At 33.4% G+C, this 15,505-nt stretch overlaps 1 protein-coding gene across 2 annotated transcripts in view; it reads left to right on the forward strand.

Annotated features, from left to right (window-relative positions):
- The window catches only part of HSPA4L (heat shock protein family A (Hsp70) member 4 like), a 53,170-nt gene extending 38,904 nt beyond the window's left edge, over positions 1–14,266 (forward strand). For both annotated transcript variants that reach the window (XM_047718399.1, XM_047718400.1), the window contains exons 16-20: positions 1,976–2,101; positions 2,604–2,711; positions 5,229–5,348; positions 6,691–6,852; positions 8,741–14,266. In XM_047718399.1, the coding sequence (XP_047574355.1) occupies positions 1,976–2,101; positions 2,604–2,711; positions 5,229–5,348; positions 6,691–6,852; positions 8,741–8,932 (708 nt within the window). In that variant the 3' untranslated portion in view covers positions 8,933–14,266. The remainder of the gene's footprint in view (positions 1–1,975; positions 2,102–2,603; positions 2,712–5,228; positions 5,349–6,690; positions 6,853–8,740) is intronic.
- Positions 14,267–15,505: the final 1,239 nt, after the last annotated feature.

Consider the following 15,505-nt stretch of genomic DNA (forward strand, 5'->3'; position numbering starts at 1 on the left):
CACAACCACTATACTATATCCCCTTCCAGAGCTAACATTTATTCAGCATGAGTTAGGTGCTAGGCACTATACTAAAATTTTATGTGAATTATATCAATCTTACTAACAGCCCTAACAGACAGATAGTTGTATTTTGTCTGTTTTAGGATAAGAAAACTGAGGCTTAGAGAGGTTCAGTGAACTTGCTGTGATCTCAAAGCTAGTAAATGGGGAGCCAAGGTATTGAACCTGAGTATGTACAATGACATAGTCTATGTGGGGTTTTTAAAATAGCTTTATTGAGATATAATTCACATACCATACAGTTAACCCATTTAAAGTGTAGTTTGGTGGCTTTTGGAATATTACACTTTACCAATCTTTTAAATTGTAGTAAAATGTATATAACATAAAATTTGCCATTTGACTAAATGTACAGCAATTCAGTGGCATTGTTAAATTCAAAGTTTCTTGAATTGTCACCACTGCCTATTTCTTTTTCATAACTTTTTCATAATCCCAGAAAGTCTGTAATCATTAATAACTCACCATTCTTCTGTCCCCCCAAACCCCAGTAAACTCTAGCCACTTTCTGCTCTGGATTTACCTATTCTAGATAAATCATTTGACTGTAATCATACAATAGTTGTCCTTTTGTGTTTGGTTTCGTATACTTTGCATAATGTTTTCAGAGTTCATGTTGTAACATGTATCAGAACGTAACACCTTTTTAGAATAGAGTAATATTTCATTGGATATATATGTACATTTTATTTATCCATTCATCTGTTAATGGACAACTGAGTTGTCCACCTTTTGGCTATTGTGAATAATACTGTAGTGGGCATACAAATATCTGTTTTGAGTTCCTGTTTTCAGTTCCTTTGGTTATATACCTAGGAGTGAAATTGCTGTCATACTGTAAATCTTTGTTTAGCTTTTTGAGGAACCACCAAACTGTTTTACATAATAGCTGCAGGATTTTACATTCCCAATAGCAATATGCAAGGGTTAAAAATTCTCTACATCCTCCCCAGTGTTGTCCATTTCTTACAATCCATTTCTTTTGATTATAGTCATTCTAATAGGTATGAACAGGTTTTGGTTTGCATTTTCCTGATGCATATTCTTTTTCTTTTTTTAATTGAAGTCTAGTTGATATGCAGTGTTACTTTAGTTTCAGATATATAGCATAGTGATAAACTAGTCTATACATCTTGCTCACCACAAGTATGGCTATCATCCCTCACTATACACTATTATTATACTATTGACTGTATTCCCTATGCTGTACCTTTTATCCCCATGACTTACTCATTCCTTAGCTCTAAGCCTGTATCCACTCCCTTTCACCCATTTTGCCCATCCCCCCACCTATCTCCCCTCTGGCAACCATCAGTTCTGTTTCTATTCTTTGTTTATTCATTTGTTTCGTTTTTTTAGATTCCACTAAGTGAAATCATGGCATTTGTTTTTGTCTGACTTGTTTCACTTAACATAGGTCCATTTATGTTGTTGCAAATAGCAAGATTTCATCCTTTTTAATGGCTGAGTAATACTCCATTACACCCTCCACACACCCACACACCCAACCCATACCTCCTTCATTCATTTATCAATGGACATGGGTTTCTTCTCTATCTTGGTATTGTAAATAATGCTGCAATAAACAGAGGTGCATACCTCTAATTATTTTTGTTTTCTTTGGGCAGATACCCAGTAGTGGAATTATTGGATCATATGGCACTTCTATTTTTAATTTTTTGAGGAACCTCCTTACTGTTTTCCACAGTTGCTGCACCAACTTATATTCCTACCAACACTGCACGAGGATTCCTTTTTCTCTATGCCTTTAGCAACACTTTTTTCTTGTCTTTTTGATTCTAGCTATTCTGACAGGTATTAGGTGATAGCTCATTGTGGTTTTTATATGCATTTCCCTGATGATTCTCCTGCATATTCTTAATAGCAGCTAATCTAAACATTTTGAATATAGGGGAAGATGATAATGCAAGATAAATTAGAGAAAGAAAGAAACGATGCTAAGAATGCTGTTGAAGAGTATGTGTATGATTTTAGAGACAAGCTGGGCACGGTCTATGAAAAATTCATCACTCAAGAAGTAAGTCTAAATTTTAAAATTTTTTATTAGAATTCTTTGAGGGCACCTGGGTGGCTCACTTGGTTAAGCATGTGACTCTTGATTTCAGCTCAGGTTGTGATCTCAGGTTCATGAGATCGAGCCCCATGTTGGGCTCTGCGCTCAGTGCGGAGTCTGCTCTCTTCCTCTCTATTCCTCCTTTCTACTTGCGCTCCCATGCACTCTTGCCCACTCACACTGTCTTCCTAAAGTAAATCTTTAAAAAAATGATTTGACAGTGCTGATACGAATTATATAAATAAACATACCAAATGTGTTACTGTTGTTCTTCTCCTTGAGCCACGTTTAGGAATGGTTCTTAGTTATTTCTCCCAACTGCAGAACTATAGTGAAAAACATGTTTATGAATAAAAAGCCAGAGAAATTGAAATTTAATCTTTTATACTTGAAAACGTTCTGTCCTTCTTTGATAACTTTTATTTCTAAGGAATTTTCAGTTAGTGTCTTTTAAATGTATAATTAGGACTTGAATAAACTGTCTGCGATATTGGAAGACACAGAAAATTGGCTTTATGAAGAAGGAGAAGACCAACCTAAACAAATTTATGTGGATAAGCTTCAAGAACTAAAGGTAAATTTTTTAAAGTCCATGTTAGTTTTCAATAGAACATGAAGTTTTCCTAAAAATTATGCTGTAAAAGCAAAGTCTATTTTTAATAAATATATTAGAAAATAATAAAACAAGATACATGTAGGAAGAAATGTTCTCTAATCTTAAAAGCATTTTTGGAGGGCAATAATGCTACATAATTGAAATCAAATAATGTATAATCATATTTGTTAAGATTTTCAGATATAAATATGTAGCAGATGATTGGAGTGTTACCAGTATTACACTAGCCATATATTTCTGAGATGTCATTAAGAACAGATTTGTGAACCTAATCCCTTCTTACCCATTAGAGATTACACCCTTTCTCTACTTCTCTCTCCTTCACTGTCATGATTTTGAGGAGTAATATACTGCCCTATTGTATTTTCACATTGCAACTGAGGGGGACACATGGCCAGTGAAGAAATTAGAAAGTAGCACTCCTGCTCTTGAATGTCCTACTACAAAGAAATAAGGAGATGTGGCCATCAGGTCTCCCTTTTCTAGGTCCAATGATGTAAGAAAAGACCACTATTACTGCTTTCTGCTTATTTGCCCTACCCTGAAAAAAGTAGTTTTAAGTTCACATTACAAGGATGATAGGAAATTTGTCTTTTCTTCTTCTTCTATGTGGATCATAGCAATACTTTAATGTTCACATAATTACCAGGGGCTCTTACTAAATGTAGACTACAATTCAGTATATATCTGAGTGATGGGCCATGATTATCTATTTTTAACAAGCTTCCAAGAAATTCTGATGCTGCTGGTCACTGAGCCATTCTGAGTAGCAAGGAAAAAAACATAGATGACATCGATAATGATTCCTAGGCTATGGGAAAAGACAGCCCTTTAGGACTGGGAGAGGTGGGGAGTATAAGAGAAGTTAAGAGCGAAAGTTAATATCTTGAAAAAGAACTGTCTTCATGCCAGTAAATTACTTCCACATGGAATAATTAAAAATCAACTAGAAAACCTAAACTTAAAAAAAAAACTTAAAACCAAAACTAGTCTTTATCACATTTTATCTTGATAGTGTTACTCCCTATCTCCCTAGAAGAATGTATATATTTTGGGTGGTAGGAGCTGCCAGGCAGCTGAGGCCACTAGAAGAAACTGAAAAGCCCAGCAGCTCTCAAAAAGGATTTTTTTACCCCAAATATAAGTAACCATAGAAATGAATGTTGTAGAAGGCTTCACAGGCCTTAGTTTTTTTTTTTTTTTTTGAGATGGTTAAAAAATACAGTACTTGGTCCTTTTTTCAAAAACATTTACAGTAAGGGGCACAAGGTGGCTCATTTGGTTAAGCATCTGTCTTTGGCTCAGGTCCTCCTTGCTCAGGGACTCCTTGCTCAGTGGGGAGTGTAGTTCTCCCTCTGCTCCTCACCCTCGTGTGTGTGTGTGTGTGTGTGTGTGTGTGTGTGTGTGTGTGTGCGCGCGCGCGCGCTCGTTTGCGCCCTCTCCCTCCCTCTCTTCCCTTCCCCTGCTCATGGTCAAACATGCTCCACACCCCTGTGAGCTCTCTGTTCCTCCCCCTGCTCATGCACTCTCTCACACTCCTGCATGTGTGCATCCTCTTGCTCAAATAAATCTTAAAAAAATTTTTTTTCAATAAAAATATGATGTAAGTAGGGGCACCTGGGTGGCTCAGTGGGTTAAGCCGCTGCCTTCGGCTCAGGTCATGATCTCAGGGTCCTGGGATCGAGTCCCACGTCGGGCTCTCTGCTCAGCAGGGAGCCTGCTTCTCTCTCTCTCTGCCTGCCTCTCTGTCTGCTCGTGATCTCTCTCTGTCAAATAAATAAACAAAATCTTTAAAAAATATATATATATATATGATGTAAGTAGACTAAAGGCAATATGGTATCCTGGAACGGAAAATTAGGAAATGAGGTCTGGAGTTCAGTTAATAGTAATGCTCCAGTGTTGGTTTCTTAGTTTTGGCAAGTGTATGTTCTATGGTGGTACAAGAGGTTAACATCAGAGGAAAGTAGTGAGAGATACTTTATAACTTCTCTGAAAATCTAAAATTACTCTAAAATATGTTGATTTTTTTTAAGTGTATAAAGAATAGAAAAGAAAATAGGTATTCATTCTTCTAATGCATCCCCCTCCTCAAAGTTACAGGGGCTGTTAAAACATTTAGAAATTACTCATTCCAAGCATTTGGGGTAAGGGCCAGAGGTTTATTTTTTTGGTTTTGTTTTTTTAAGTGCTATACTCATAGATCCAGAATTTCCACCTAATTAATAAACATAAATAATATTCAGTAGATACTGAATATCCAGAAATTCTAGTAATCATGTTGTTTACAGAGTTATACACAGAAAAATAAAATAAAATTCAAATACATGAATTCTGCATGGAGTATTATCTTTATGGTCTTCTTATTTAATAGTTCTGTAAACTTTTAACACCTAACTTTGAAGGAATTAAAAGTATTATCTTGTTAAAAATTGTTTTCTGTTAATAACTTTTTCTTTTAAAAAAATTTAATAGAAATATGGCCAGCCTATTCAGATGAGGTACATGGAACATGAAGAGAGACCAAAAGCTTTAAACGACTTGGGAAAAAAGATTCAACTTGTTATGAAAGTGATAGAAGCATACAGAAACAAGGTATGAAAACCACAAAGTCAGCTGATGATGATGGCATGTGGGTAGTACATCGTGGCAGTGGGGTAAATCTGTAAGTTCTCAGCTACAAAGCGATAGCAGTTGTTGCCACCAAATTCTGGAGACCTTGTGCACCAAACTTAAAACTTTTTTTTTTTATTGGAGGGGCTCCTGGGTGTCTTGGTCATTTGAGCATCTGACTCTTGATTTTGGCACAGGTCATGATCTCAGGTCTTAGGATCGAGGTCTGTGTTGGGCTCCATGCTGAACATGGACCCTGCTTGGGATTCTCTCTCTCCCTCTATCTCCACCCCCATCCCTGCCCCATGCATGTACTCTCTCACCAAACAAAACAAAACAAAAAAAAGAAACAAAAGTTTTATTTATTGGAAAGTTACCAATTAAGGTTACTTACACTCCTAAAATACAGTGCAGGTATATGACTTTAATCTCTTAAAATTCCCTAGGTGTCTGTGGTTTTAAAACACATTATCACTCTTCTCCCAGTTTTTTGGCTTTGGAGTACTCTTTCATTCCATTTCCCTTTATTTTCCATGTCCAATCTGTAATCCACATTGCATTGCCATTTCTTTCTGGTCTTGTGACTACCATCTTAAACCATGAATTCTTAGATTGTTTCCTACATGGGGTGGCTGCAGTTGTGTTTTTCAGACAGAATGTCATTATGTAATTCTCCTTATCAACAACTTAAACCATGCTATTCTGATGTATTTTGAGAATTTTCTGTCTAGCTTGCAGTATGCCTTCTTCTCTTATTTCTCTTTATTCCCTAACAAATTCAATTCCGAACAGCTTCTTTGTTGGCTAAGTATTGTTCCCTTGAATATTCTCCACTAGGCATTTTTTGGCAAAAATGACTTCTTCAGAAAGCCTTTTCTTTTAAAAATGCACACAGAGGGCTGCCTGGGTTGCTCAGTGGGTTGAGCCTCTGCCTTCGGCTTAGGTCATGATCTCAGGGTCCTGGGATTGAACCCCGCATCGCATTGGGTTTTCTCCTCAGCGGGGAGCCTGCTTCCCTGCCCCCTCTCTCTCTGCCTGCCTCTCTGCTTACTTGTGATCTCTGTCTGTCAAATAAATAAAATCTTAAAAAAAATAAGAAAAATAAAAGGCAATACCTCAAAACTAAAGTTAAAAAAAAAATGCACACTGATCTTTTTTCTTTCTCCCAGTCTCTTCAATTCTATATATTTGTATATGGCTTCTTCGCATGGATATGTGTTTAGGTATACCTTCAATAAGAATCTAAATCTTTTAAATAGAAATTATTAATTGATGCATTAATTGATATAAAAATCTGTTAGATTAAGTAAAAAATTTTTAATAGGATGAAAGATACGATCACCTGGATCCTACTGAAGTGGAAAAAGTTGAGAAATATATCAGCGATGCCATGAGTTGGCTGAACAGTAAGATGAATGCACAGAACAAACTAAGTCTCACTCAAGATCCTGTGGTGAAAGTTTCAGAAATAGTTGCAAAGTCAAAGGTAAGTTACCTACAAAATTCTTTTTTTAATGGGTTCAAGCATAAATATTTTTAATGGGAGCCGTACTTTGAGAAATAATCAACTTTTAAAAGAACTTAGAGAAACAAGTTTAAGGCTAATTTTTAATTTTGAAAAAAAAATTTTTTTTTAGGTGGGACATCCCTGTCCCTTGATTTAGTCACATACACAAGGCTGTTTTTTACATTTTAAGTGTAATGCAGAAAGAAAGAAAGCAATGTGATAATTTACTGTTAAATACTTCAGACTTTTCTAGATTAGATAAGACTTCTAAATCTCCATAGTAAAACTTTGCAGTATTGGTCTTTGACGTCATTTGAAACCTATAAAATTCTGTGGTAAATCTTATTTCTGAGATAAATTTCCCAGTCTAAAAAACATTACCCATGAAAATACAAAAGATTATCATAGAAAAGAACACCATGAAAAACATGGAGACAAATTTTATAATAAAGATAAGCATCTTAGTAGAAAAATGAGAAAAAACATTGGATAGCAATTGACAAAAGAAGGTATACATGTCCAATAAATATATATGAAAAGGTGTGCATCTTCATCACATTCTTCTCCACCCATCTCTTTTCATCTGATTCATGGTTTTGTGTTTACATTCATAATCTTTGTCATAAGTTGTCAAGGGTGCAAAGAATCGGATGTTCTCCCTTAGCAACTTGGTTGAATTTGTTAAAACATTTTGTATCAGTATATGTTCAGAAATTTAAAGGACATATAGGTACTCTTTAACCCAGAAATCACAATTGTAGGAATTCATCCTAAATTGATCATTGCACAGGGATAGGCACATAAATACCTTTGCTTATTAATTAGCAAAAAATTGGAAGAAACACATACCTGGCAGTAAGAAATTAGATAAATTGAAGCATCCATTCAACACTTTGCAATCATTACATAATTTTAGATACAGAGATCTATTTAGATAGAAAGATGTGTACAACATACTGCATGAAAAAGGAAAGATTACAGAACCTAAATGACATTATTTCACTGTATAAATTAGCAAGCATCTTCACAGATCTGTAGGCTTGCAGGTATGTGTATGCATGGACATATACCTAGAAGGATGTTCACAAAAATGTTCATGTTAATCTGTAGAAGATGGAATTTCAGGTGCTCTTTTTATTTTTTTGCCTTACCTAGTTCAGTATGTTTTCAAGGTTTTTGTTTTTGCTTTTTTTAAAACAATAAACAAGTATTTTTTAAATCAAAGCAAAGTATTTTCCTTTTGAGAGAGTTTTGCAAAGAAGGCATAATAATTTACTCCTAATCAGATGTAGGTGGTAAGAGCAGTTTCCCCCAGGTTGTTAACTCCCTTTCTGTCCCTGTCCCGATCTCTGTGACATTGGTCTTGGGGATTTTAATGGTCTTTTATTTCTGTGTTAAAAAGAAATAAGCAAAGATAAATTACATTGTACTTTAAATTATTAAGTTGCATTTACATTCATGACTTAATTTTCTTTCATCATAGTTCTATAGTTCCACTTATGAAAGCTGTTTTCATGTAAATACCAATTTATGAAATGTGTTATTTGATATAATTCTCAGAGCACTAGGCATAATTTAAAGGAATGAATTAAAAATTATTTCTGTCCAAGAAAACTATATTTCAATTATGAGGAACCAGTTTTTAGGAAGATTAGATACAAAGAATTTATTAAAGATTGAAGAGTTCCTTGTCAGCATTAATATGCACTAACCCAGAAATAAATACTTTATTGATGTATTTGAAGAAACTTGGTTATCTAACTGAGCTAACATAAATTTAGGAATATCTTATTAATGTGGAAATTTAGAAAATTACTGGTAATCTGTTCTGTAGTATTTTTAATATCATTTTTCTTCATGTCTTTAGGAACTGGATAATTTCTGTAATCCCATCATTTACAAGCCCAAACCGAAAGTAGAGGTTGCTGAAGACAAAGCAAAAGCTAATAGTGAACACAATGGACCAATGGATGGACAGAGTGGGACTGAAACTAAACCAGATACAACAAAAGACAGCTCCCAGCATACTAAATCTTCTGGAGAGATGGAAGTGGACTAAGTCTTAATTTTACCTTCACATAATTCAAACAGTGCAAGCAACCATAAGGTCCATTCTTCCTTTTACATGTGGTACACACAACATATGTTCCGTTGTTCTTAACCACTTTTTGTCATTTGTTTTTTGGAGTAGTTTTGAAAAGTGTTCTGTATTGAGTGCGCCTCTGTTCATTTCCATTGCTGCTTATGTGAAGCTTTAGCTGAGTATAGATTTACAAGTCAGTTTTAGCTTTCTTAATACATGTTCTATCAAACATGCGAGACTGATATGTATTTGGCAACTCTCTACCTTATTTAAAGCTTCTTCTTGGATAAACCTCAGCTCCTGTATTCAGGAGAGGATACTGTATTGCACTATTGTTGCAGAAGCATAGATTTAATTGCATCATCATTTTGAAAAACATTGAAATGGATGTGGTTTAAAGCCACTGAGGCACTGACTTTTTTTCTAGTTATTGTAGTTATAATTTAAATATTAAAACAGATGATCTCATTGGTGTGCAATGAGAACTCCAAAGTGTTGTCATCACATAAATGAAATAAATCACATGATGAAAGGGAAACACAATTTTTATGTTACAGTGACACCAGCAGTTTGCATCTTTTATTAGTAATGTGGATTGATGTTTTCTGAGAGTAATTCAGTGTCATTTTCACTTGAAACTTCTGATCTACTTGTCCTGAAGACCAGCTGCTGCTAAAGTAATACTAGCCTAAAGATAAGAAGCATTACTGATGAAAATACCTTCATGTTAAGGGGGAAATTCTGTTGACCTACTCAGACATGCATCTGTGATGTTGATAGCCTTGTTTCAGTTTTAATAGTTGTTTTGGTTTTCTTAATTGATTTTGTTAATAACACAGGGTAGGGAGAAATGGGCACAATGTGTATCGCATTACATACATTTATCACTGATTTACTTAATGTTAAGAAGTAGATAAACACTATTAAATAAGCGGTAATACTTGAAAAGAAGTACTTTTACCGTAAGTCTTAGGAAATAATGCTTGTAATATTAACTATGTTACATATCAACAGGCAAAATATAGAATGTTACATAAGTGTAATATGATATGATGTGATTAAATTATAGTTCCTGCTGTTACATTACCTGTTCAGATGTTGGCTCCAGTTTTGGTGCTTCTTATATATATTACATGGGACAAAGGACTGTGAAATTAAGATATTTTAAGGACTTAAATCTCTGCCCTATCACCAGACTTGTTCACATTGTTCAGTTCCTTCCAGAGGCTTGAAACTATTTTAAGTATGGGAGCAGACTGAAATGACTTTGCAAACCTACAAGAAGCATAGACAATGCCATGGGCACTGGTGTTTCATGCCAGTCAACTAGATTAACCTAAGTTAAAATTTTGAAAGGCTCACTTTCCCCCAAAGCTAACCCTTTATATTAATACTGACTTTTCTTAAGTAGTAAAAATTGAGAGTTGAATATCTTTAGGGATAGTCATTATTTCTCAGAGATAATTCTCTTAAGAGAGATTTTGTTTCTACAATGTAGTCTGCACTGAAAGGGAGAGTATGGAGCAGTGCATTTTGCAGGGATTTTTATTCATCCTTTTTGAGGGAGATGTCCCTTTTTTGCATTAAAAAATCATATAGACCCAACATATTTTTAATGTCTTCTAGTCTTCAAACTTGTATTAATACTCTAAAGGTGAACTACTTATACCCATTAATAATGAAGTACTTTTTTTTTCTTTAAAGCAGTTACTTTTCCTTTATAGGTTAAATATGTAGGTTCATTTCAGGAAGAGCGTCAAAGATAGGAAGGAATATTTCAACAGTAGACATTAGGGAGTTTATAGCTTTTTCTTGAGTTACAAGAAAATCTCCAGGAACTTCATTAGGAGCTATATGGCCCCATAAATTCTTGTAGACAAATGAGGAAATAGCCCTTTCTGCACCTGAATTGTCTAATTATACTTGATATTTTCTGTTCCTTCTTTTCAGTTCATGTAGCTCTGTTTTAGTCAGATATTTAACATTCTAATTCTTGCAGTTATATAACACTTAACAAAGATGATATGTATAACTTTTCCTACTCATTCAACTTAAGTATTTTCAAAAGCCCTTTAACTTTATGATGTGGTTATTTATCAAGTATATTAATAAAGGAAAATATGTTCTCCTTAATGCAGTTTTGGGTAGAAGGCATGGATCAGTTTAATTTTAATCACTGAAATATGTTCAGTACTAAACACAATTTTTTTCAGAATAAAAGGCCACTATTTTAGAAGTTATTTTAAAAGACATAAAAAATTAGAATGTTTTCCTATAATCAAATATGAACTAAGTATGTAGAAAATACCTAGGATGATTAATAAATATAGATTAGTACACTCTGGAAAAGTATAAATTGGTTTCAGAATCCAACTCCTGATAGTCAATATTACTGTGATTTTAAAAACAAAAATTGCTTAAATAAGAAAGTTTGTGATGTTTCAGTTCCTTAGCAGTATACAGAATTCTTAAGTTTTAAACAACTAGAAACAGCACACCAAAGAATTGGGCTTTTGGAATAAACAGATCATCTGTGTTTAAGAGTATAATTAATTAGACTTTTATTAAGGAATAAAGATTTCTTAGAGTTTCTTGGCCAATTTTTAGTATATTTATGATTATTTCCTAGATAGAAGTCTATATTAAAGTGAATTTGGGGGCTCAATTTTCAATATAATAAGTGTTAAAGCATTTTATCCAAATTAGCACATCTTGAATTGTTTTGAGAAATTATTAACTTTTAAAGACAATAGGCATTCAGATACAGTAAACCAATTAGCTGACTTCATTTTGACCTGAAATAGAACCATTCCTCCATTTTCAAAAATTTGATTTTTAATAATAAACCTATAAACCTTCCCATTAGGATTTTTTAAAAATAGCTGATATTTGGTAGTTTACAACAAATGAAACCCTGGCATTGATCTTACATACAGAAGTGATTCTTAAATGACAAGAAAAATACAACTTTACCTAACATTTTAGAGTTTTATAACCAGTAATTGCAGTTCTAAGGTAAATGTTATTTTGTGGTTAAACTTTGGAAGTTTTAGGTGGAATTTGCCTTTGTGATATTTGATCCTACAAAATTAATGATAAGCATAACTTAATTTTATCAGTATTTAAAATCTGATGGCACTGATTAAAGTGAGCCACTGAGAACTTTTCAAATGACATAGGTAGTAGCGATGCTTATAAAGTGTGATTCTAGTATTTTATTATCCTCTTACTCTACAGTGGTTTGTAACTATCGTTTAGCAAACTAATCTTGAAGCAGTCAATTTCAGAAGACACTTTTTTTGATCAAAAAAGAAAAAGGTTTATAGTTACCTTTTGTTTTTTGTCATGGTCTTATTTAATCTAAGGTCTTACCATTTTAAAGTTCCCAGGAAGCATATAATTTTTTCTTTCAATAATGTAACAAAACCTTAATGCAGATGTAAAAGACCAAACTAAACTCTTAACCAAAACAAACAAAAAATTTCAACTGTCTTGCTTCCAATCTCTAATTTAAAAAAGTACTAAAATTAATGTTCTTCCATATAGTCCTATGTTTCCCAAGAAAACAGCAGCTTTGAGTTTATAAAACAGATGTCTAAATTCTTTTCTTGCTAAATTCAAGGGTATTTGTTTCACACAAAAAAGGGCACCTGGAATTCTTAGAATATTAAACTGAAACTGCTTAGAAGACAACTTAAATCTCTCTGGCAGTGGTAAAGTACCTATTAGGTGGTAATTGTTCTTTCATCTTCCAGATCCCTAAGGACATGTCCTCTAGCATATTATTAGAGTGGGTACCAAAAGAAAATGCATATCTATTAAAATATATTACTAAATGACTAGGAACATTCAAATCAAAGAAGAAAATAATTGAATCATGAACATTTGACTCTGTCAAGCAGGTTAAAATCCATAACCGTAATAAAAATTAACAGTATCATCTTTGCTTTGTAATCTATTACTGTCATGTTCTAAGTTACAGGATTAATTTATTAAGGAAGTAAATTGATAAACTTAAAAATAACCCATCCTGTATAGAGATAAGTGAAATTCAGTATGTTTTACTTTTATAGTGTATAAACTTATAGATGGAAATGATCTTATTATTCCTGATTAATCTTGTTTATCTTTTCATTCAGTTCTAAGCTCTGAAATAATCTATTTTTCTCAAGCACATTTTGTTTTTTTTAATCTTAGTATCATTAGGTGCTTTATTTCATGGATTTTTAAAAATAGTTTCACTGCTATCCTATCACTTCGATAGCTAATTTTATTACCTTTGTCCCATTTAAATACCAAATCTTACTCTGAAGCATGCTTTGACTCTTAAATTCATACTTGAAGAGCCGTGTTGTAAGTTTCCATATATAAATATCTCTAAAATTTAATAATGGCTTCTAGATTTTTCATGTTTTGGCCTTAGAATACTTTTAAGTAGAATACTTTTTAAAGAACTTCTGGATCAAAAGAGGTCAGTTTTGTGAATTATTGTGTATTGAGAAACCCAGCATTCCTTATTTTTAATACAAATATCAATGTGAAAAAATAACAAGGTTCAGAAATTAAAATAGTTGTTAAAGGGTTAGCCACCTTCCATTCTTTGTTGCTCTCTGATTTACATACATGTGCCGTGCATCTTTGTTTTCTTAGAATTTCCTAACTTTTTTACTTCCAAGACCTTGAGTAAAATCCTCTTGAAATCATATGGATCAAACCAAAATAAGATGTTAAAATGTCATTAGAGATAGGGAAATCAAGGTAATGCAAGGTACTGCTTTAAAGTATTGTATTTTTGTCCCTGAAATAAAATTTTATGGCTTAGTGTTTTAGAAAGAGACTTACATTAAAAGTGGTTACCTTTTATACTTGGTAGGATGAAGTCATTGTTTAATACTACAGTATATAGAAGCAGTTTTTTAAATGATATTATCATTGTTTTAGTTCTAACAATATGGCATCCAAGTCATTTTTCTTTTCTTCAACCGTTATTAAAATAATTTCTGTACATGGTGACTCTGACTCTAGTCATTAGTGTAAAACAATTTCTGGCAGTTTAGTTCCTACTAGCTAATTTTTTTTAAGGAAACTACATTTGATTTCTTCATTTCCCAGTTTGTTTTCAATACAAAGAGTAACCAGTGCAATGCATAAAATCATTGCCAAATATGTGTCTATAAAAATAATCAACTGATTTTTCCATGTTACAGACCCTCAGCTTTAGTGAGCCAACATGAGAAGAATAGGTTGTGATGTTGCGTTGGTAACATTCTAGGAATATATATTTGGCATACAATTTTGGTTCATAAACCTCCTAAAAAATGTTTACATATGGCAGGATCAAAGAATATAAAACAATTTATGTATGTAAACTGACATCTTAGTACTAGTGAACAAATAGTAATTGATAATACAATTAATTTTTGGATGACAGTGCACACTGACAAGTTATGTAATCAGAATAAATCTATATCTACTTCTTGAACCATGCATTTGCACACCTGAGGTTTAATTTTCACATATTGAACTTCACTGACTGGATGGTAGTTTGCAGACAAGTCCTAAGAAACATTTACAAAAATTTGCTTGTTGATGAGGGTTTTTTAATTGGGCAAATTTTTGAAACCTTCTAATGCTATTGATTCTGAAAACTAAAATAGTTTTCTAATGTTGGATGTGTTGTCAGAGAATAAACTTAGCTTTATATACTGTAAGAGAAAACAGGAATAAATGAATTTGAAGACTTTAGGCATTTTCAGTAGGCATAGAGGAGCTCCATGCCCCAGTGAGTCTCATAATAGCTCCTGCTTGAGAACTGCTATTGACAAAAATGTATCAAGTAGTTTAGGGTGTTGGGATAAGAAAATGATTAAGGTCCCCTAGTCTAGATTAGAGCATTTGGTGCTTAATATTCTAGGGACCGAAAACCACGAAAGAATTAAAGGCTAATGGATCCTCTGTCTAGAAAAATGTTTATATGGACTGTAGACTGTCCGATGAAATGCAAATAAATACTTGTTAAGTCTAGAAGGCTTAACATTTGGCATTTGATTCCTCTTCATCCTGAACTAGGGAGAACTGGATAGGATTTAGGTTTGTTTTGCTTGCTTGTAAAACCCAAGTCATTAGTTAATTAAACAGGAAAGACAGAACTTTCCAGGGCTGGAGAAGGAATGTCCGTTGATTATAAGTACCGTCCAATACTTTGTCCTTAAAAATTCTCCCTTTTTAAGTATAAGGAACAAAAGGTTCAAAATGGTTTACATAGCCTGGAAATGCCGGAAGGCAGTTTGAACTAATATCCAGCAGCTGCATTGCCAAATGACTGCATTTGGTTTCCTATTTAAGTTCACTGTGATGGTGAAAATCAGTGTAAACCTGAAAGGCTTAGTGTACTGTTTTAGAGCTAGCAAGGGTTAGGTTAAATTAAAAGTTAAATTAGTAGGAAGGAAATAATTTGTAGTTAAGAGAACCCTGTTGAAGGCAAAGAGAAGCAAAGAACAAATCACAAAAAAATAATAGAAATCCAAATGTCAGTAGTTACAGTAAATG

This window comes from Lutra lutra, chromosome 2 (genome assembly GCF_902655055.1).
Source record: "Lutra lutra chromosome 2, mLutLut1.2, whole genome shotgun sequence".
Taxonomy (NCBI): domain Eukaryota; kingdom Metazoa; phylum Chordata; class Mammalia; order Carnivora; family Mustelidae; genus Lutra; species Lutra lutra.